This window comes from Cheilinus undulatus, linkage group 11, assembly GCF_018320785.1.
Source record: "Cheilinus undulatus linkage group 11, ASM1832078v1, whole genome shotgun sequence".
NCBI lineage: Eukaryota > Metazoa > Chordata > Actinopteri > Labriformes > Labridae > Cheilinus > Cheilinus undulatus.
Genome location: NC_054875.1, coordinates 37,802,280 through 37,825,627, shown reverse-complemented (window position 1 = coordinate 37,825,627; position 23,348 = coordinate 37,802,280). Strand labels below are relative to the sequence as shown.

Sequence of the window (23,348 nt, the reverse complement as noted above, 5' to 3'; positions counted from 1 at the left end):
GGAAGTGTTCCTGAACCCATGAGGGATGCAGAATCATGCCTGTTTTTAAAATCTTTGCTTGTGTTGTACTGTATACTCTCAGATGTATGCTGATTTGGACAAAAGTGTGCTAAATGACATTATGACCTTGTAACATTGTAATGCAGTACCATCTGAGGGCCCAAAGCATCCAATATTGACCTTAGGCATTGTCCTTTGCACACAGAAATTTCTCCAGATTCTGTGAATCTTTTTGTGATATTATGTACTGTAGATGAGGGGTTATTTGAAGTTTGAGAGGGCTCTGGCTGCAGCCTGTTCATTTGTGGCAGCCAATCTCATAGGCTGTTTATCTGAGACAGGAAGTGCCACAATTTGCTGGTACAAGGTAGTTTTAGTTTTAGATATTTTTTTAATTCAAAAACAACCTTGTAAACATTACAGACTAAGAAACATTTCAGTTATTTAAAAAATGGTCAGAGATCTAATTTGGGATTTATACCGAGATATTTATTATAGAAATTGAAGATATTATAGATCTGCTTTAGAAGTAGTTGCACAAACAGTGGCTCACTTTAGCTATGTTAGCTTAAGCTAAAGCAAACATAGCTATGCTAGCTATGTAATTAAAATGATTACACAAGCCCATGTAGCTAAGTTAGCTTTAGTGACTAAACTTTATAAAATTTAGCTAAAGCTAACAAAGCAACATAGATGACTTACCTACGTAGCTTACATAGCTGCTTTGTGAGCTTAGCTGTGGCTACATTAGCTATGTAGCTCCATATTGCTAAGTTAGCTTTGGCAATGTGAGCTGTAGCAAACGAAGCTAAAGCTAACTTAGCTATGCAGATAACTTAGCTATAGCTTACATGGCTTCTTTGTGAGCTTAGCTTTAGCTCCATAGCTCGTTTTCCTTCGAGCTTTCGCAGCTAATGGAGCTACGTAAGCTAAGCTTGCTGTGTTAGAGTTTTTTCATGGAGGACAAGCTGCTTCATTAAATGTTTTGTAATCAGGTTTTTGCAGGTCATGGTTTTGACTTTTAACTTTTGGTATCCTAACTCTTACCTTAACCTAACCCTAAATGGAAGTTTAATCTTTTTTTTTTTTTTTTGACATTTTAGCGAGTATTTCTGTTCTGAGATATACCTGGTCTCAGATGAACTCTCAGGAGATTGGATGTTAGAATGCAGACAGACTGTCTTGGGAAGGTTTTTGTAATGTTACGTTGAGGAACATTTTTCTGCAACTGTTTCACAATTTTAGATGCAGTTTTGTGCAGATTGGTAAACCTCTCCCTTCCTTACTCCTGATACTGACTGTTGATCCAGTTTTCCTAATCAGTTGCAAAAGGCTCCTCCAGCTGTTTTTCATTCATTCCACTTGCTTTTCCAGCCTTTTGTTGCCCTGCTGCTGCCATCAAATTAAAAATGATCTAATATTTTTTATGATTGCCAAATTATCTCAGTTTCAACATCTTATATGTCATTTATGTTCTATTGTGAATAAAATATGGGTTTGAGATTTGCAAATTATTGTATTCTTAACATTTTACACAGTGCCCCAGCTTTTTTGGTATTGGGGTTGTAAACCCTTCTTTTCTGCAACTTTTCTCTCATAGTTGGTCCTGGCAGAGAGCGCCCACTCCGATGGAGGATCTCAGTGCACAGAGAGCCATCCGGAGCTACCCCCACCCCTCGAGAGAACTGGGGGCATTGGAGACTCCCGCCCCCCTTCTTTCCAGTAAGTATGCTGACTACCGCCTGTCATGTATGCACAATTACACACATGTAGGCAGATGTATTCAAGCACACGGCCGTGTGCGCTGCGTGACCTCTTTATTTCACATACGTGCTAATCACAAAGTGGAAAGATTTATCATATGGGAGGTGTAGGTGGTCTATACGCCAGAGTGTGAATAAGCCACAAAGTATGTGCTAAAGCTTGAACATGCAGGGTGTGAGTAGTTTTCCCACTTGTGTGTATGTTCCCTTCCACCCACTCAACCATGGAGTAAGGCGTTAGTCCGCTCGTCTATGTAAACATGATGCGTACGCCACTACTGCTGCTGATTCTTGAAATAGACTTCACAGCACAAACATCTTCAGGCAAATACTGGCACTCAGAGAGGCTTCCATTGTATTCAGTCACTAGGAGCATTCATCCATACTCCGGTAATAAAGGCACATGCAGAATAAGAACATTAGAAGGTCAGAAATGTGGCTCATTTTAGCCTTTACCTGGGCCAAGACTTAAATTTCAGCTGGCATATTAAAGAATCTCACTGCAGTAGCTGAGAAGTCCCATGCTAAATATAGCTGTAAGTGCTGGGGGCAGGAAGGGCAAGGGTTGTTGCCATTACAGCATGAGAGCAATATGGCCGAGGCTCTATATTGAGAACATGCAATCTGTCATGTCTGAGTGTATCTCTTTATCCAGGGTTTGACATCTCAGCTCGCTTTTGCCCTCTACGGGCCGCTCCCTGCTGCTTGGTTGTCAGCTGTCCTGATGGTTTTATTGTTCCTGGTCAGCTTTCACTATCACTACTGCCACCTTGTGGAGCAAATGGACACTGTTCCTGCTACTTTACCCAACGTCATATCCCCTCCTCCCCTCCTTCACGTTCCCTTTCTCTGTCTCTCTTTGAGTGAGGCCTTTCTCTCAGAAAACAGCGTGCTGAATTCCCCACAGTGAACCTCCTCTCTGCCTGAAATGAATCCAGTCTTCCTCCCTCTTCCTCTCTCAGTAAATAGAGAGAATATTATTACCACTTCATTTGTCTTTGTGCTTTATTCATGCATTTCATGTGTTTGTTGGTGTGAATGGCTCTATTTGATGAGCGCACAGAATAGGTGTTTTGGGCTGAGAATGGACACAACTGATGTGCCTCTGCCTAGTAATCCGGATTAACGGACATTAAAAGCACCCATCTCCATTTCCCAAGAGGGAGGGGGGCGGCGATTGGCAGGAGAGGAAGGTGGCGGTGTAAGAAGGAGAGTTGGGGGGTTGAAAAGGGGGTGGCATTTGTTCACAGCTGCAGCCCAGCGCCTCAGATAATCTCCCCTCGGATCAGGAGACCTGCTGCCCGCCTGGTCAGCAGCTATCGACAGCCTGACAGTCAGTCAGTCAGTCAGCCCCGCATCAGTCATCACTATGCTCTGCTCCACAATCACCTCCAATAGAATTACTCCCAAACTGTGCATCCTTGCTCATATTTGCACACATGCAGTGACCTGTGCCCAGCCCAGGTGCACCCATTAGCACTCCATAGCAGAAGCGTGTAAGCATGCCTCATTGAGCACTTTTATCCCCCTGAGTGAACACGGCAGACACGGCGTCCTGTCTGCGCCTGTGCTTTTCATTTACATTAATCAACCACACTCTGACAATAAGGTGTGGGATTAGACTGTTTATTTTTTATTCACAGCTTTTTGTTGATATTTTGTGTTGTTTAAAATGCAATTCATCACAGTCATAACTGAGTTAACAGAATCAACTTCATCCCTTTTCTCGTTCCCTTGTTTCTGCTCCAGCAGAGTGCATCCTTATGGCATTATTACTTCACCATTAAGCAAACAAATTGACTCAATTTCCCCCACAATTACATGCACTAAAGGTGTGACAGAAAATAAGTAAATTTACTGTAAAATAGGCGATAAACAGTGGGTTTAAGTTGGTAAATTAATACATGTGTGTGAGTGGGGTGGTGGGGGTGTATATGGAAACCTTTTCCCCTCTTTTTTGGGGGTGTTTTTTTATTCTTCCTCCTCTGCAGAAGGGATTAATGACATGAAATTAGTTATTCACAATTTTTTTTTTGCCAAAAGTAAATTGTTCTTTTTCTGTTTTGTTTTTAATACGTTGTATGATGTGTAAATTTGGAAAGTAAAAAAAGGTTAAAAATAGGCAATAAAAAACAAAAGCTATCCTTAAAGAAAAAAAATGCATTTTGAGTTAAATTATAAGAAATAATTGTAGGGTATGTATTGATATAATAAGACTTACAACACTAATCATAGCAGTAATGAAAATCTTTATATAAAGAGCACTTTATTTAAAGGCCCTTTGTAATTTTTTTACTAGATTATTCAAACAATCAGTCTAGTTATTGTTATTTGTATAAGACTTTTCATACAAAACAGTGTTGAACAAAGTGTGTTACACATGGACAAAATAGATTAAGGAAATATGTCCTCACCCAACCCAACACTCTCCCAGATCCCACCTATCTCTCCTACCCCACTCCCCTCTCCCCCACCCTGTAATCCTTACACAACATTGGCCAATATGTCCTAAATAAAGGATTCTGTAAGAACAGGAACTTCCTAAGGTAATGCTACCTTAAGTTCACAATGAGGGAACACTGGAGTTTAGGTAAAAGTATAAAAACAAAATAACATAAAATGAAATATAAGATAAAAATAAAATGAAATTAAAAGATAGAATAAAAAGATGCAATAAAAAGATGCAAAAAAAGAATAAAAACACTAAAAGGGGTAGGGTTCAAGGTAACAGTTAAGGTAGTGGTTAGGATATAAAAAGTTAAAAAAAAAAAATTGACCTGAAAAACCTGATCACAAAATATTTGATGAAGCCAAGTAAACAGCCTGCTTACAGCAAACAAGCTTGTCCTCTGTGAAAAACACTTTAATGCAACAAGCTTAGCTTACTTAGCTCTATTAGCTGCGTAAACTAAATATATAATGGAGCTACATAGCTAATGTAGCTAAAGCTAAGCTCACTAAGCAGCTACATAAGCTACTTAAGCTACGTATCTACGTTGTCTAGTTAGCTTGAGCTATATTTCCCAGAGGTCCTATTACTAAAGATAACTTAGCTATAGATGACGAAGCTATGTGGCTATCGTAGCTAACCTCACAGAGCAGATACATAAGCTACATATCTATGTAGTTAAGTGATCTTAAGCTATGTTTGTGAAAGCTCACATTGCTATGGGTTACTTAGCTATAGAAAACAAACCTATGTAGCTAACGGAGCTAAAGCTAAGCTCACACAGCAGCTATGTAAGCCACATAGCTATGTTTTCTATGTAGCTAAGTTAGCTTTAGCTATGTTTGCCAAAGCTTACACTGCTTAAGCTAACTGAGCTACACTGGCTGATGTAGTAACATTAATTACATAGCTAAAGTGGCTATGGTAGCTTTAGCTAAAGCTAAGACAGCTAAAGCCACAGTTTGTTAACTACTTCTTAAATGTGTCTATTCATCATTTAGTCTGGATTAGGCCGCTGACCATTCTCTGTGTGTTATTTATAAAATACTTCTTTGTGGGCTGGACCACGGCGCGGGGGTTAGTGATGATGCCTTACTGCAAGAAGGTTCCTGGGTTGCTTCCTGGCTGGGAAAATGGTTTGTGAGTGTGGCCGTCACGAATGTACAGTTCGCAGCCAGAACTTTCTCATTGCTTCAGCTAAACCGCCTCTTGTTCCTCAAATGATGCTGATTGATCTGGTCGCTCTCTAACCAGGGAAAAGGATACCAGCTCTAAGCCTTTCAAACTGGATCCATCTGATGACAGACATGGAATCCGACCCATGACACATATATGCAACACTAGATGATAATAAAGAATATACTGTTACAGCATTACTCCAAACAGTCCGGCAGGAAATAACTTTTAAACCACTGTTGTAAGATGTTTGTGCTTCATACACTTTGAATATGATCCTGTTTGTACACCACTGAAGCATGCATGAATGCATGATTGCACACTTGTGCACGTTTGATTATTTATGCAGGCTTGGTTTACATGTTGCACTCATGCTTAAGTGTGTGTGACACCCTGACAGCATTGAGCGGTGTTCTCACCAGCTTCAGGTTTCCTTACTGCCCGGTGGCAGTGTGAGTCCCTTAACCCTGCACCCTGAGGCCACAGCGTCTCCATCCCTCTGACAGAATAACAATCTGCCCTCCAGCACCTCCAGAGCCCCCCCCAACTCCTCCCAGACCTCAAGTACACAGACCAGCTCATTGCTCAGCCCACACCTGATCTACCACTTCTCGCTTTTTTAATGCAATCTGTCATTCTCCCCTCTCTGTCTCTTTCCCGATCACGCTGCAGGCACCATCTGGGCTTTCAATAGGTCTCATTAATGCCAGCATTGTCCACATCGGCTCCCTCTCAGGGTATCTGGTCATTAATGACACTTAGCGGAAAGCACATCACATACCACAGAACAATGAAACTGCTATTTTGGCTGCAGGGATTGAATTTGAAACATAGTCACAATATGAGTTGCATATCCCCTTGGGCTGAATGGCAGGCAACAAATATTCTAACAGACAGGCGTGGAGTTTGTGCTCAGGAGTTAAGGAGGCTGGAGAATTAATTTGAAAGAGTTTCAGTGAGAGAGACATGTGTTTTGTACATTATTATGAACATGACTGAGGTTTCTCTGATGTGTCACAGTGCCAATGCAGTGAGCAGCAGAGACGGCCTGGACACTGAGACGGGGACTGAGTCTCTCCTGAGCCACCGCCGAGAGCGAGAGAGGGAGCGTGCACGCAGGAGAGCCCGAGAAACTGAACGTGAGTATTATCAGCTGGGAACAGATGGGTCCTAAAAAAGCAATTACCCTGTCATTTCCAACTTATTACATTTCACTCAACTCTTGCTTTTCTTACTCTTCACACCAAGGAAAAAAGGTGGACAGACAGCAGACATGTATATGAGAAAACCCTAAGGGATCACATGTTAAACTTTAGCTGCATGAGACCACGAAGCACGAGTTCCCAAACTCTCAAAGGAGCAAAGAAAGTGAATAAGTTCACTGTATGTCAAAGTTTCTGGAATTTACTGTCTCTTGCCCAATATTTCCCTCCTTCTGTTTCCTGCGTGTGGCTCAGGTTTATGGTCAGAGGCTGTTTTCCACTCAGCAGCCACACTCCAGTCTTGTACGATGATTATACGCTGTCAGAGGAGACGAGTGTTTTGTGAAATATCAGAGGAAAACTCCTCCGCAGCTATAAAGTCTACCAGGAAAAGAAACTGTCAGGATCTTGATTTTAAAAGCTTCTAAAAGCTGTTATCAAGTATGAACACATCTGCTTTTATTGTTTTGGCGCTTGACTGCAGCAATTTCGTGTAAAATCACTCTGGTAAGAGAAAGGCGCTGCTCCTTCAGCTTCCTGTCAGAAGTGCTGTTTTTCCTTTTCAGGCTGAGATTATGATATGCATCAGTTTTACACAATGTATTTTGGAACCACCGTTGATAGAAAGCCTCATTGCCAACCTAAATCATACTAGATTCACCACACAGGCTCTCACTTCCTCTGCAGTCAAGGAGGCGCTGCAGTCTTTAGATAATAGAAAGACAGGAGAATGATCAAGGCCCATACTTTAATCTACTCTCTAAACAAATTACACATACATCTATTCACTCTATTGCATCCTGAGTCATCCCACAAGTCTGGAAATGTGCACATGTAATTCCTCTCCATAAGGGAAGTAATAAACCAAAGTCAGTTATAATCAGCCAGTTTCCATACTGTCCTGTCTCTAAAATCCTAGCGTCATTTATTAATAATCAACTCAAAAAATACCTCTCATCAACTCCACACCAGCCTGCTTTCAGAGCAAAACATATTGCTTTATCTGCAACTGATGCACCGATGCATCAGTTGGCCAAAATCATCCCTGTTTACTAGCATCATCCATCTGCAAAATAATGTAGCATGAACAGATATCAATAACTAATGTTCATCTGTTGTGCCCAATCAATTTTATGCAGGCATCTGGTATATCGGCCTTAATTTCCACAACCTGTATATCTCAACTAGTGTGAAACAATATCATATCTGTGGTGGATTGAGGGACATGCTGTACTGCCTTGTTTGTTGATTCATTCAAAAATATTCAGTTCTGTTAATACACTGTTCTCCTGCAGAGGTTACTGGATTTTTCTGTCTTATTACTTTTCTTGTGAGTAGTTTCAGGCATATATGTCTTACAGGCTTCAGTGGGTGATTTTAGAAAGTGATCATTAGAGCTGAACAATTCTGGATGCAGTTTTTAAATTCCTTACCTTATGTATTTTATTGAGTTGCAGAAAGATAATAGTGATAATTATAGATGATGACTGATGCCATCTTCACTTCTGTTCTGGACTGAGGAGATGTTATTTTCATGCATGCTTCTGCCTCCTCTCTCAAACCTTCAGACTGCCCTCAGATTTATCCCCATTGACAGCTATTCCACTCCTTATTGCATCCTGTATGATAAAGTTGGTTGGCCTTATATAACAGTAAGACATAAAAGACACAGGCTACTATAAATGTATGGAGCTCTCATTGGAGATCTGCCTTCCTACATCAATTTTGGATTGACCTGGGATAACAGTCATTATAAAACTGTGATTGGTTAATGCTCATGAGTGCCGAGAGTAGTTATCCAAATTGTGCATCATCCAGCTAGAACAGATTACAATGAACGCTTACATGCAAACATATTTGTCACCATTGTCGCTTCAATTATGATTAAAAACTGCTCTACTCATGTGGTACTGATTTTTAGATGTTTTAGTCTATTTGTTTTAATTGTACTCTTGATGCCACTAAAATCACTCAGTGATTTCTTGAGATTAGATGAAGGTGGAATGGACCGATGAGGGCAAGCTAGGGACCATAACATTTCTGCTTTATCCACAACGGACAAACTGGGTGTACTGGTGCTGCAGGAAATTAGGTATGCACTGTTATCAGCTGTATACTCAATTGAGATATCTTCCTCAGTCTCTTCTTTGCAGCTGGTGCTGACATTGTGACAGAATTCGCTTTTTTATTGGGCATTCAGTAGATGAGTAAGTCTGCAGGATAAATCACCTTTTCATCTTAATTTTTTATGAGCAAATGCAAGAAATACATCTCAATAGACAGAAGCACTGATAAGGTATTAACAACAGCATGCTAACATTTGACCTATTACACTGCGCCAAGGATACACAAGTTATTCATTCACACCATTCAGCCAATCAGATAAAGCCCTGCTAATGGTTAACAACCCTCAGATTAATTGGTGGTAATTTGAGGACACTGACAAGGTTAGCCAGCATGATGACTGAAAAAGTGAGGGAAATGCCAGGCAACAAAGGTGAGCAAAGCTTGTCTGCTATTTGATTTTGTATTCAGGAGAGATGACGTGTTTTAAACAGGTACTCACACAGCATGCAGAGAGACACCAGTGCTGACAGTAAAAGCTCATTTTCAGACTTTGATATTCTTATTACGACATGTCTTATTCAAGCAGCAACCGCTGGACTTGATAAATGAAGAAGTGTTTACTTTGGCAGCTGTTTTAAATTTAGTCCTTAAATTAAAATGTTCTTTGGTTTATTCAAATTTCAGCCTTTTTTAACTATTATAATGTACGTTGACAGGAACTCTAAAACATTTTCATCCAGTTTTAGTCAAGAAAAAACAACATTTTAGTCTTTACTTTAAATCACGTTTATACTGTGAACTAATTCATCAAGGCAAATTACAAAAATCAATATAATTGTAAAACACTTTTATTAATGCACTATCAGTACTTTGATTTCAATTATACTGATGGAAATTCTTACAAACAGTGCTGTGCAGAACTTTCAGGCATTTTTGGGCCAAAATTTTAAGATGAAGTAACAGGGAAAATGTGGCAGTAGGCCACCTCAGGGTACTATTGTGGACGAAGGAGGATTGACATGACCCTGGCCGTGCTCTGGATGTCCTTATATATTATGAGGGACATAAGAAAATTATATGTCCACGCCTTTAGGGTGAAGAAAGGGATGGATGTGGTGAGTAAGCATGGCCTAGGACAGTGGTTCCCAACCTTTTTGCCTTCCTTTGAGGCCCCCCCCCATGTGCAAATCTAATTTTAACAACCTCAGAGCAGACAGAGCCTCATGCCCCCCATGAAAAATCTGACATCCCCCTAAGGGGGTCCCGAAAACCGCTGGTGTTCTCTGGGTGTATTACCAGGGGGGAAAAGGCAAAAAAAAGAGATGCTGCCGAGCTTGACCTTGACACACACTTGTGTTGACATGTATTGACCTTGACACCGGCTACTGCCTCCCCACCCTCCAGCCCTGGGCACATCGCCACAATGGTGATTCCTTACCGCTGCAAAAGCCTGAAACTTATGCACATGACTGTATGTTTAATGCACAGTGGAGAAATATGAGGGATTTAAAATGTTGAAAAATTCAGCAATAAAATTTAGTCTTACTTTAGTCTAAATGACGAAAACTAAACTTACTTTCCATCAGGGTTTTAATCACAAAAGATCTATCCTACTCTTTTCTTTAAAAGATTAGTTGACTGGAATGCAGATGGCCTAGTGTTTAAAGTGATCCCCATCTATGCGGGTTTGAATCTGGCCTGTGGCTACTTTTCTACATCTCTCCCTTACTCTCTTATTCTTGTTTCTGACTCTATCCACTGTCTGCCTCTATGAATGAAGACATATAAAGCCCCAAAAAATATATCTTGGAAAAAAGTTGACATTTTGTTGTCATAGTTTCGCTGACAAAGTTAACCCTGAAATAAAGCCTATGTGGGAGTAAAAAAATAGCCAGGATCCTTATTAACTATTGGCAAGACATCAGTTTTTTCAGCAGAATGAACATGTTTACAGCATATTTAAAAAAGATAACTGGTTTGGTCTGAGACTTGGTTCATTCCCTAATTTTCACACTGTTACAGGGGTTGATTTTTCTGTAAAAGTCACACTTTTTGATCATGTCAAGGCTGTGAGTTATGTATGAGTTTGCATAAAGAGAGGAGGGCTGAGTTGACATACAGGTAGGTGTGTTGTAGCTGTTAGCCAGGAGGCTAAGGGCCCTTCTCAGCGCTACCTCTTTGCCTGTTACTAGATTGTCTTGAGACAGCATGGTGTAGCGACTAGGGATGTGCATCGGCCAATTCCCTTGTATTTTCGGCATCAGAAGTACGGGTTGGTTAAGTTAATTCTGGTCAAACACTGCATCTAAACTGTAACGCAGTAGCCCGCCACTAGTAGCCGTTGTAATTGTTTTTAATGATGACTACTTCGCTGCTGCAGTGCTCTTTAATCTGATATAAACATCTGCTAACTGTTTTGGCATCCATAGCCTTGTAGGACACCATGGTTTAGCACTATTTTGATCCAGAAAATGGGGAGAACGTTGTCAGTAGGCTTTTTAAGGTTATACTCACATATAACCGAAGCACTGAGTGACGATTCTCAGCTCAGGAATGTGGATGTTAACCTGAAACAAGGATCAAAGGCTGGTGGTGCTAGCTAATGTTAGCTTCTTTCTGCTAACTATCTTCACACATTTACGGTTAACGTCTTTGTACCCTTGGAGTGTGATGTTGGTTTACAGGGTGTATTGATTTGACTTTAGACTGGTAGGCTAAATGCAATAATATTTTGCATTTAATTTCATAGGAAATGATACGCCTAGGAACATCACTAATGGCCTCCATTATTGCTAAGCTTCAAACCTCTGCTTTGGAAACTAACCATTGACATCACAAAGACTACACCCATGTTTTGTGCTGTCTGTGGTCTTATCATCATCATATTTTCTAATAATAGAATCTCTCATTTCAGGCTTTCCTTGTACTGTGAACGCATACTTGTGATGCCCTCTGCATGCTTTCTCTTTAATGCACAGCATATCCAGCTGTTTTCACTCTCCCTCTCACCATCTCTCCATCCTGCATCCTCACTTCACAGCATGCTGTCTCCTGCTTCCTGTACTCAAGACTAATTGTGCAATTACTACCACAGAATCCAGCCTCAGGTTGACGGAACTGTCTCTCTAGCTGGAGACGGACGTTAACCTTATCCCAGAGAATGGGTGTAAAATCACATTGATGGATTTCTTCTCTCTTGAGCATTCTGTATTTCAGACTGGTGTGAAGACGTATTGTCGGCGCCCATCATCACGTTAGATCTCTGCCGCTAGCTGCCAAATGCACATCTGTTGTTTAGAGGGTGATGCGGAAATACCTCCAGCCTAATGAACTTTGCGTCTGTCCCTCTTCTTCATCTGCGTTTACTAGATTCAGTACAAGTCAGACATCATCACATAGAAGACAGACAAAACAGAATTACTAAATAGTCAGATAATGAACTCTACCTCTCTCACACACATGCAGGCCAGGTCTTGTTGTGTTATCTCCCTCCTTGCTAGTTTGTTAACTCTAATTGAATCCCTCAGGGAAATTGGGTGGATCCCTCGTGGTTTACTAGCAGTTTCATGGCCCATAAGGGCCCCTGTACAGTGTAACTCAATTTGTCTGTGTGGTCTCAGTGGTTACTCTCTCTCTCTCTCTCTCTCTCTCTCTCTCTGACATGACCTGGATGTATAGACATATGAAGAAGGAGTCAGCAGCTCCGCCTCCTTACCTTACAGCCTACAGCATCAGCAGCTGCAGGAATTCCCCTGTCACCTTATACACACGCTCCGAGTGATTTGTCTCAGCGTGAATGCTGCCTGTTTTACAGCGATCTGTTAAAGTGGAAAACAGATCCCCTCTTTTTTTCTGCGGGTGCTGCAGCATTTTAGAGTGAATGGTTGAATGGAGAAACATTTTAGCAGGGTGAACAGGTGTAGGATTGAATTATCGGATATGATTTCCTTAACAGCCCGTAGGTGCTCTGCAGCTTAACATTTTGTAAGACAAGATGTCAAATATTATAATGCTTCCAATTAGGGATGGGACAAAATATCTGTACAGCAATATATTATTGTAAAAACTCGTGCCCTAATACAGTCGTTAAATATCAGTGTTGTGTCTCTTCATTAATTTCCCTGACAGTGTGACCATGCCTCTACTTTATGACTTCTCAAGATAAGGCTTATGAGAGGAATAGAGGTTGTGGGAACAGAAACTGATTGACCAGTGAAGTTATGTGGATTTTTACTGAAAAATGTGTATTTATGTAGATTGTGACCGCTCCTATGTTGTCAGAGGTGGAAAGAACGCCGATCAGTTGTACTCAAGTAAAAGTGCAGTTACTCTGATTTAAAGTTTACTTAAGTAGAAGTTTAAGAATTGTTCCAACTCAAGTAAAAAGTATTCAATTTAAAGAGTACTTTAAGTACTGAGTACAGAGTTGCTCCTTTAAGAACAGGCAGGGACTCTAACTCAGTGGATAACTTCACCCATGGTGCAAATATGTCTCACATCAAAAGCAACAATCCACCAAAAAGATGACCAAAAGATCCCCAGCAGGGACCACTGTACAACAGGCAGCATCCAAACTGGGTTAAACACATATAAAACACGCCTAAATACTCAGGAAACTCTGCCCCCACATCCCCCCAGATTTGAAATCACAGCTGGTGTAGCGCAGAGAAATTGGCTTATTATAGCATCAAACTAACAGTGGTGGATCAAAGCTGTCAACTAACAACAAGACTGAGGACATTTCACTCAGAATGGAGTTAAAATGACACTTAAGGAGTTAAATTAACTCCGTTAAAAGCTGAGATCTCAACATTTATTTTTTTGCTGTGAGCAATTGTTTCTTGCTATGTGCTACAGTATGGTCAACTGAGGTGGAAAAACTACAAAAGTATCGTACTGACATAACAGAACAGTTACCCTGGTTAAAACTGTACTCAAAAAGTACAAGTACCCCCAAAAACTGATCAATTACAGTAATTTGAGCAAATGTAATTACTTACTTTGTATGTTATATAGTTTTAAATTGAGGTTGTATCTCAGTTATTTCTAAAGTTTTTAAAGACAGAGAATTTTTTTATAATTGCAACAGGACATGACTTGTCATGGTGGCTGTCATAGGTTGCAAGTTCGATCGCCCATAGTCACGTCTGTAACACTGATCCCTCCCACACTAGCACTACTCAGTGCTACCCACCTCCATCGCCTCCTTCTCAATTCTTTTTCTAGTTCTGACACTGGAAGCAGCGCTAGAGCACATGTGCATCATGGAACCACTTCCAGCGTGAACACATCATATAGTCTAATATCGTATCGTGTTGTATTGTATTTTGTCCAGTCTTCTCGTGTTCTATGTTATTGTTTCATCTTATATCATATTGTCATCATGTCACATCGTATCTTATCATATTGCATAGTATTGTATGTTATCATGTCCTATCGTACCATATTGTATTGCATCATTTCATATCATGTTGAATCATACTGTATTCTTTCATGTCTTGGTTTGTATGTTGTATCGTGTCGTGTCGTATTGCATTGCATCTTATCGTATCATACCATATTGTAGCGTATCTTATCGTTTCATTTCTTCATTTTTCCTGTTGCATCATTTCATTTCATATTGCAAAGTACTGTTTTGTATTGCATTGTATTATATTATATTGTATTGTATCCATCAAGTTGCTCTGACATTCCCACTCCTACTTCCAATATTACACCTCAAACTTTGGCTTTCTTTACATCTAAGTAAACCCTTTAACCTGTTTTCTTTAATACAAACTAACCAGTCAGTCATATCAAATATAATAGCTTTATATTTTTACTTGTATACTGCGATAAATGGGGGAAATTAAAGGCAGAAGTGGTGTCTTTGAAATAAAAAATGATTGACCAAATTTTGAAATAGCCAGCTGAAGGGCCTCCTGTCAGTATCTAAATAAAATGGGTTACCATTAACTTTTGTTGAATGATATATTTCTCAGGTTTTAAAGCTTTAATATGTTCATATTTCTGGATATCATTTTATTTACATAACACAGTGATTGTTGTGATTGACTGGCAACCAGCCCAGGGTGTACCCCGCCCCTCACCCAGTGACAGCTGGGATTGGCTCCAGCCCCCCTGTGATCCTGAACAGGATAAGCAGTGTAGAAAATGAATGGATGGATGATTGTTTTATAACAGTTGATGGTATTGAAAGGAACTGGAGCTTAGAAGTAATACAGTTTTTCTGGGTCATATTTCTGACCCCAACAAAGAGAAAGAAATCAATTTAAATGGCACAAAAACATTTAAGTGTTTTAATACCATGTTGCTGATGTATGACTAAGTGTGCAGGAGTTTGCAGGGTACTGATGTTTGATTTGTGCTTGTCTACTACTTTTTTATGTCATGCTGCACTCTTGTACGAACAAATTCATTGTTGAAGAGAGAATTTAATACTTTCTATAAAAAGAAATATAAAACATTGAGATTGCATTAAGCGTGATGCTGTGGATTGCCTCGGGGATTTCAAGGTCGAGGTCAAAGAGGACACGGCTTAGCTGGAGCACTTATGCTTGTATTAAAGTATTAACACAACACTAAAAACAGCTGCTCAAACTGTCATGAAAAGTATCTTAAAATCGTATTTTTCGGGGATGAAAAGCAGCTGAAAGCATTTGGTCTTTTAATAACCTGATGCTGCTTTCACCTGGGGCAGAGATGGGGGAGCGCATCACATCATGTCAAATCCTCTGTTTGGAGAACTCCACCCTCTGATTGGTCGCAGACAGATTAGCAGTCATTCTATAGTTGCGTGAGAGAGGGAGGGGAGGAGGGGGCGATACTTTGTCCTGACTCTCAGTTCAGATTGTCTGTGCGTTGGATGAGGACACACTGTCGGCTGCGGTGAGACAGATTTGTTGTTTAAATGATTTATGACATTTGAGTATGTTACATGAGAATTATGATTGCATTTTGTGGTTAGGTTATGCAGTTGTTTTTCTGTTTTTCCTATGTTAACAAGGAAAGTTTGTTAAAAAAAAAAAAGGAGCTTATTTTCAATGAAGAGAGGGATTTTTGGAAGTTGTTGACCACACTTGTTGACCAATTAGTAAAGTCAATATTAGTTTACATGGTTGCACATTTAATAGGAATAGTGTGTGAGATTATTTTTAGATTCTTGAAGCTGAATTTCCCTTAAAAATGTCTCAACTTTTTGGCCCTTGGTATCATCTTATCCAAAGTTTCATGTTAAGTCAAAACCTGATTATCTCCCTTCCTACTTCCTGACTGCGCAGACTTCTTATTCCCTGTTTTCTGTCACTGCCTGTTGTAGATAAGCTGTGAAGCCTGTCAGCAGCCAGCCGGTGTGCAGCGAGCGTCTGGGGCTCTTGCTGGCTTTAGCACAGACGGAGCGGAGCACAAACATTCACGTTTCATTCTGCCTTGGTGAACCTGCACGCTCTTGTTTATTTTTTTGTTTCCTCTGGCGGGGCAGTATCTCAAGCGTGGGAGCAAATCAGTCTGAGTGATGGTGGATGTCAGGTCCCTCTGCTGATTGAGTGCTTATGTGCAGCAGCTCAGCTTTCATAAAGGCACTCAACGGGCGGAGCTAACCATGGGAACGACCACATTGCTGGAATGTTTTGCTTGCTCTCGGCGAATGCGCTGGCTGCCACGCCCTCTTCGCTTTATGAGGCCTTTCCAGCCAATCCGCTGTCACCCTGAGACAGCTCCGCCTCCATGGCAGTGTACGTATGAGGATGGAGCTGTGTGGTTGAACACCTGGAGTACTGTGTAGAGCTTTGTGCAGTGAGGTTCTGAATTTAAAATGAATCCCTACAGGCTGTAAACTGTCTTTAAATTCAGAAGATTTTGTTTCTCAAAGAGGTAAAAGTGAGGTAGAGGAACTTTGTCTCTATGTTTACAATGAGTCTAGTTTAACTAATATTCAAACTTCATGCAAACTCACTTGGAGGTTTTCAGAAACAAAGGATTTGAAGCTTTTCTAAATTTCGAAAAAAACTAAAGCTAAATGCCCTTTTGTCTTGTCTAACCCAAAAGTAATATGTCAGTGATAACTGATCAGTATTTTAATTTGAACAAAATGTTTTTATTTTTTTCCCCTGTAGACTTTAAAATGATGGCAGCTTTTACATTTTTCATGTTTTTTTTTTTTCATAAATAATTTCTATTAATCATCCTTTACATCCCTCAGTAGTTTTTACACATTTTAAACCAAAATCTATCCATCTATTTTCTACATGGCTTATCCCGTTTAGGGTAGCAGAGGGCTGGAGCCTATCCCAGCTGTCATTGGTGAGAGGTGGGGTACACCCTGGACTGGTCACCTGTCAATCACAGGGCAGGACTAGAAAAAAGCAACCAGGCACTCTCACATCCACGGCCAATTTAGAGTCACCAGTTAATCTAATGAGCATGTATGTGGTGGTGGGAGGAAGCTGGAGTACACACATGCATAGAGAGAACATGCAAACTTCACACATAAAGGTCCTGACTGGAGGCAACAGAGCTAACCCCGCACCGCTGTGCAGCCCGTTATACTGATTCTGATGTTTGAAATAACAATTTAGCCAATGTCCAAGAGCACTACTGATATTTTTTTTATCAATTTCTTTGGTATAACACTCCTACTGTGTCAACAAGTTGTTTTATGATTATTTGATTAATTTACTTTCAACTGTGTTCATACAACAGAAACCCCCTAAAAAAATCCAACAAAACAACAACAACAAAACCAAGATGCATGAAAACCCCAGATAAGCTTCTAAAAGCCCCTGGGAAGGGCCCGGATATGAAACAAGGAGCAAGTACACACAATACATTAAATACAACAATCAACGTTATTTCATGAAAACAGATGAGAGTTTGTCCAGTGCTGTGCTTCTAGGGCCCAGAGGTGCTATAGATGGGCAGTGAGAGGTCATTTACAAAAACAAAAAATCATTAAAAAAATCATGTTTCAATGATTATAAAATACTTGATTACATGATATTATCTAAGTCTTAGAAGTAACAAAACAGACAGGATTTTTTCAAGCATGTCAGCTTTTTGTCATTCACTTTGTCTGATGTATTCCTTCGGTAATACGGTTTAACTGGTGTAAGATTGACTGGTGACACTCTGTTAAACATTCCACTATGCAGAGACTTTAATCCACAAAGTACGTTTACAGAGATGAACATTACAAAAGAAAATTTCAGTGACTTTAATAGATGTCTGATCAAAACCAAATAAATGGCAGTGGCTCATTAACTGTACTTTGCGACCGCAGACTTTACAGGTAATGTTAATGTATCTGAAAGCACAGCATTTACATTTATCGTAAATGATAAAAAAAAAAATGCCCTCAAGTTGATTATCAGTTACCAAAAAAACCTAATGTATAAAATGAGATACAAAAAATATATATGTTAAATTTTAGGGAAGTTTGGATTCTTTTGGGGGGGGGGGGATTTCAGTAGAAATGAAATAAACATTTCAGTTCCAAAAAATGAGAATTTTCTGGCTTTAATTTGTGTATTCAGGCTTTAAAAGGTTAATTTAAAAATAGCATGAAGCAATGCTAAATTTGTTAGCCTTCTATTGGCAATTTCCATCATATTTTAGCAACAAGCTAACAAACTTAGATGTACACCCTGGTTCATCTTAATTTTCTTGTAAGAGACTTTTAAATAATATTTTTTGTTTAGATGCACATCCCTCACTGCCTGTAAGTGCAGTCGGTATATCAACTTTAATTAAAAGCAGATTTTTTTTTTCTTTCAAGCTTTATCTGTCAATACCCATTATCGTGCATCCCCAAAAAAGTACTAACAACCATCAATTCTGATTTATACATTTGGATATGTAAATAAAATAGATAATTATTTTCTGCTATTGGAGGAAAAACACACTGACTGAGTGACGTTCTTACTCTTTATTTCAGTGACTCCTTTCATATTATGCTGCAGCTTCTTACTAACGTTTTCATTCTATACACTCTGATTAAAGCATTATATCTGTTTCGTTTTGTGTTTGCAGTAAATCTATAATCTTCCAGACATATCAGAGATTAAAGCTTTGCTGTTGCTTTCATCAGTGATGCTCGGATAACGACAATATTTCCACTCTCACTAGCACTCACTCTCCTCCTCTCGCGGTCGCTACCTCTCATTCTAATCTGACCCCGCGATGATAAACGCGACCTCCCGTCTGACTCACTCTGCTCTCTCTCTTCGTCTCTGCAGTCCCTCGAATCAACGGTCACTCCAAATCAGAGCGCACCGCCAGGGACTCGGCCATGGGCTACGACAGCGCCTCTGTAATGAGCAGCGAGCTGGAGTCCAGCTCATTTGTTGACAGCGAGGAGGACGAGGATGCAAGCAGGTAACAAACTACCTCACATTAGAGTCTCTCTGATCTGTCACCCTGCACTGAACACCACCACTGTGAGGTTTAAAATGTTTATTTTGTCTTTGAGGCTACCGGAGATGTTCATTCAGAGAATGAGTTTCACTTTATTTATTTGAAAAGACAGTTTTTGTGATGATATCTGGAAATTTTTGATACCAACCAACATGATCGACTGTGACTTTGGCTGCTACTAAAAACATTTTCAGGTAGTGGAGCAGGTGCCCCATATGCATGCACTACAGTTAATGGCTGCAGGTTTCACTCCAGCCCAGTCCTCATTACCTGCCCCCCTTTAGCTGTCCTTATTATAAAGGAAAAAGGTAACAAATTAAATAAGCTTAGTAGAAAAGGTAAAGTAAAATCTAAATATTAACTGATGGATCTCAAATTGTCAACCCTTAAAGAAACAGGCCAATAGTTTTTTGCAAGCCAAATAATTCATAGAATATTAAAGCATGTGTTGCTAATCCAGTTTGCATGTTCATGTTCACCATGAACATGCAAAAATACAGTATTTTGCGTGTTCATGGTGAATTTTCTTGAATATTTTCAGCTCTGCTCAAACATCCACTCATCCCGACTACACACCTAAAAATTATAAGTAAAGTTGAAGTAAATAAGTTTGTGGTCACACATACAACTAGAGTTTGTGTATTTGGAATACAAACAGCGTTTTCCTTCCACAAAGAGATTCTTTATTTAGATCATTGTTATGTAAATATTGTATGCAATGCTGTTGCATTCATCCTTTTTTCTTCATTTGTGTTTATACCTCTACATGTTTGCATGTAAACATAAATGTACCCAACATGTCTTGTTATTTCTGCTCAATCCCTATGAACAATGCTCTTCCCACTCCTTATTATTCATATTTATCTCCCTTTCTCTGTTCTTGTGTGTTTCAGGCTCAGTAGCTCCACAGAACAGAGTTCTTCCTCACAGCTGATGCGCAGACACAAACGCCGCAGACGGAGGCACAAAGTGGCCAAAATAGACCGGGTAAGATTCCATGAGACACGTCAATACTTCTGCTCGAATTGAAATCGACAAGGAGAATTAGAAACGGATGAGTGGACTGATTGAAATAGACTTTATGTCACTCTGATTTTTTCTTCTCTCTCCTTTGAAGTCTTCATCCTTCAGCAGTATCACCGACTCCACCATGAGCCTCAACATCATTACCGTCACACTCAACATGGGTAAACTCACTAATAGAGGAGATAAACTAGATTTATACTTTCCAGACCTGATACAGCTCTCATGCTTATTTTCCTGCCATCTCTCTGACAGAGAAATACAACTTTTTGGGTATCAGTATTGTTGGTCAGAGTAACGATCGGGGAGACGGTGGTATTTACATCGGCTCCATCATGAAAGGCGGAGCAGTGGCTGCTGATGGGAGGATAGAACCTGGAGACATGTTGCTTCAGGTACCTTTGTTTTTCAGTCTCGCTGCTGTGTGAACAAAGAGAAAGCTTAATGTGACACATAAACAGATGAATACATCGCTGTCTGAGCCTATTAATAACCACAAAGTTGCTTTCACTTCCGTCACTCTTTTGTAGAAGTCGTTCTGCCTCTCCTTTTCCTTCCTGTTGGCTTTTCTTTTGATCTGTGTGACACAGCTCTACTGCTACACCCACTATAAAACTCACATTGTCTGATTACAGTTCCCTCCAATATTCACAATATATGTGTCGTTATGACTGTTTCCCATAGAAAGCAGCTTAGGATTTGCAGGCATCTGAAGGCAACAGAGCTCTGCAGGGATTAGTGTATAAATACAGTTGAGGCCTCTGCAGAGCTTCAAAATAGTACTTTAGCTTTAAAAACACACCGTATAAATGTGTGTTTTAATTGCATATAATGAGATAATTGTGTTTTGTTGTTGTCTGTATACCAGGTGAATGACGTAAACTTTGAGAACATGAGCAATGATGACGCCGTGAGGATCCTCAGAGAGATTGTCTCAAAGACTGGGTAAGAGCAAACAGAAGACATGAAGCACTGACTATGATTAGTGAATGTGACTTCAGAGGATTATCTCACTGGCAGCATAACTTCAGACTAACTTGTGTACATCAGTTAGAGCGCTGTTTGCATATTTAAAGGATTTGAAGAATTAGTGGGAAGTCTAATGAGAGAAAAACATCACTATAAATACAAATAAATCCAAACAGTTTAATAGTTGTTGCGGAAAAGCATAATTATGGCCAGATTTGGAGACTTTCTCGATCCCTTATTCGAAGAATGACTTTCCCACAACAGGACTGTCACAACAGCAGGAGTTTAAACTTTTGTATTATGGTAATGATTTATTAAAAAACTGAGGTCAGAAGAAGACACAGGAGACTCAGATGGCTTACATTGAGCTGTTTACTTTGAAAGGAGAAACAGTGACGTCAACACATTGTAAAGTTAAAGCCAGATTTCTTACAAATTACAAGCTGTGAAGAAACAACCTTGACTATAGGAACATTTAGTGTCTTATCTATCAAGCTGATGAGTTTAGACTATTAGCCCAGGACCTTACAGCTTGACCTGGGACCATAAAGTAACTTAACCATCTTGAGAATATCTACAAAGTCAGAGATATAGAAATTTCCATAACAGTAATGACAAATGATTGATGGATACCTCTTTTCAAACCATGGAAAATACAGTCCTAGCAGTTAATATTTTGTCTTTTGAAACAGATGTAGTTTTATTAAAGCTTCAGTCCTTTTTTACACTATTGATCACTTAAATAATGGAGATAATGGGCCTGTATCTATGGACCAGCACCTGCAACTTCAGGTTCAACAAAGTTTATTTATCTATGTAACCGGGTATATTCCCACTGAGACACAAACATCTCTTTTACAAGACAGTCCTGGCCAATGCAGCAGCACAATAAGCTCCACACACGACCAAAAAGAGAACAAGGTTACATGAGTCAACCAATCAGCAGCTTTCAGCAGAAAAACATATGAATATGCTGGTCTAATGTTCCATAATTCTAGATTTAAAATCTCCTAAACTAATGCAGCATTCAAGCTTAAGATGACCCTGTAGCACAGACCAAAATGACGGAGCAAAACATTAAAAGCTCTTCTACCAAAGACAGAGCGAGTTTGAGGAATCTCATACATGATGAATCCATGAGAACGAAGGTTTCACCTACTAACAGTTTTTGGATTCTGTAGAAAACATAGATAAGAAGGGAATTCATGCAATATGGTTAGATGAAAAATACACCAATGTTCCATCCATTTACTGTATAAGGAAGGCCAACCAAGTGTCTCATACAAAACACAATGATGGGTGTGAAAACCCACTCCAGAGACAAGTCGCAAGGCGGCATGGTACACTGGGTCCACCGGTTTCAGAGATGATGATGTAGCATGCAAGAAGCATTTTAATATGTAATTAAGTATTTTACAATCATTTAAAACTTGGTTTTAATTTTCAAAATTATGTTTATGGTTTTTTATGAGGTAAAAGGCCTCTCACTGCTCTCCTGCTGTTCCTCCAGGCCCCACCGGTGGGCCTCAACCCACACTTTGGGAAACACTGACCTCTAGTAGATGAGTTTTCTTGCATTTCTTCTTTAGTGTCTTTATCTCACCTGTATTGACCAATGTTTAGTATTTTCACCTCTAAAATCATGATTTAAAGCTCAGTGGCGAACCTCTGGTTTGTGTTGATTTTGGCACCCCCTGTGGGTCAGACAGCTCACCCTCTTATCTTTGTTGTAATATTGTCCTGTACATCTGTAATATAGGTTATACAAAAAAAATCTCATCCTACTTTCTTTTAACAGTGAAATATATTTCTCAGAGTGAATAGACTGTGGATGTAAATTAAGGCTGTTTTCTTTCTCATCTTGCGGTTGAATGACTCATGACACCTACCCAGTGGCAGCGGTTACAGGCATTAGATAATACTATAAAAAAAATAATGAATCATGTTGATGATGAACTGCTTTGCTTTTGTAGGTCAGAATGAGGCAACAGTATTATTTCCATTCAGTTTCATAACCCACTAAGACTCTGTCACAGGAGCTTTAACTACCGACCGTATGATTTGAAAAGCACAACATGTCAGTCACAGATTTAAAAAACCATTAAAAACTTGTCTTTCTTTCTCTACAGTCCTATTAGTCTTACTGTTGCCAAATGTTGGGACCCATCTCCAAGAAGCTACTTCACCATCCCGCGTGGTGAGACTACAGACTACACCAAACACATATCTACATTATTTTTAGATGTACAAGTTTACCAAATCAAGCATCTAATTTGGAACAAAAATGTA

General features: G+C 39.7%; 1 protein-coding gene across 3 annotated transcripts in view; it reads left to right on the top strand.

Annotated features, from left to right (window-relative positions):
• LOC121517254 (segment polarity protein dishevelled homolog DVL-1-like) overlaps window positions 1-23,348 on the top strand; it is a 65,273-nt gene that overhangs the window by 26,274 nt on the left and 15,651 nt on the right. For all 3 annotated transcript variants that reach the window (XM_041798893.1, XM_041798892.1, XM_041798894.1), the window contains exons 3-10: window positions 1,601-1,722; window positions 6,409-6,527; window positions 18,890-19,028; window positions 19,961-20,054; window positions 20,185-20,254; window positions 20,346-20,485; window positions 20,959-21,035; window positions 23,189-23,256. In XM_041798893.1, coding sequence (XP_041654827.1) covers window positions 1,601-1,722; window positions 6,409-6,527; window positions 18,890-19,028; window positions 19,961-20,054; window positions 20,185-20,254; window positions 20,346-20,485; window positions 20,959-21,035; window positions 23,189-23,256 — 829 coding nt within the window. The remainder of the gene's footprint in view (window positions 1-1,600; window positions 1,723-6,408; window positions 6,528-18,889; window positions 19,029-19,960; window positions 20,055-20,184; window positions 20,255-20,345; window positions 20,486-20,958; window positions 21,036-23,188; window positions 23,257-23,348) is intronic.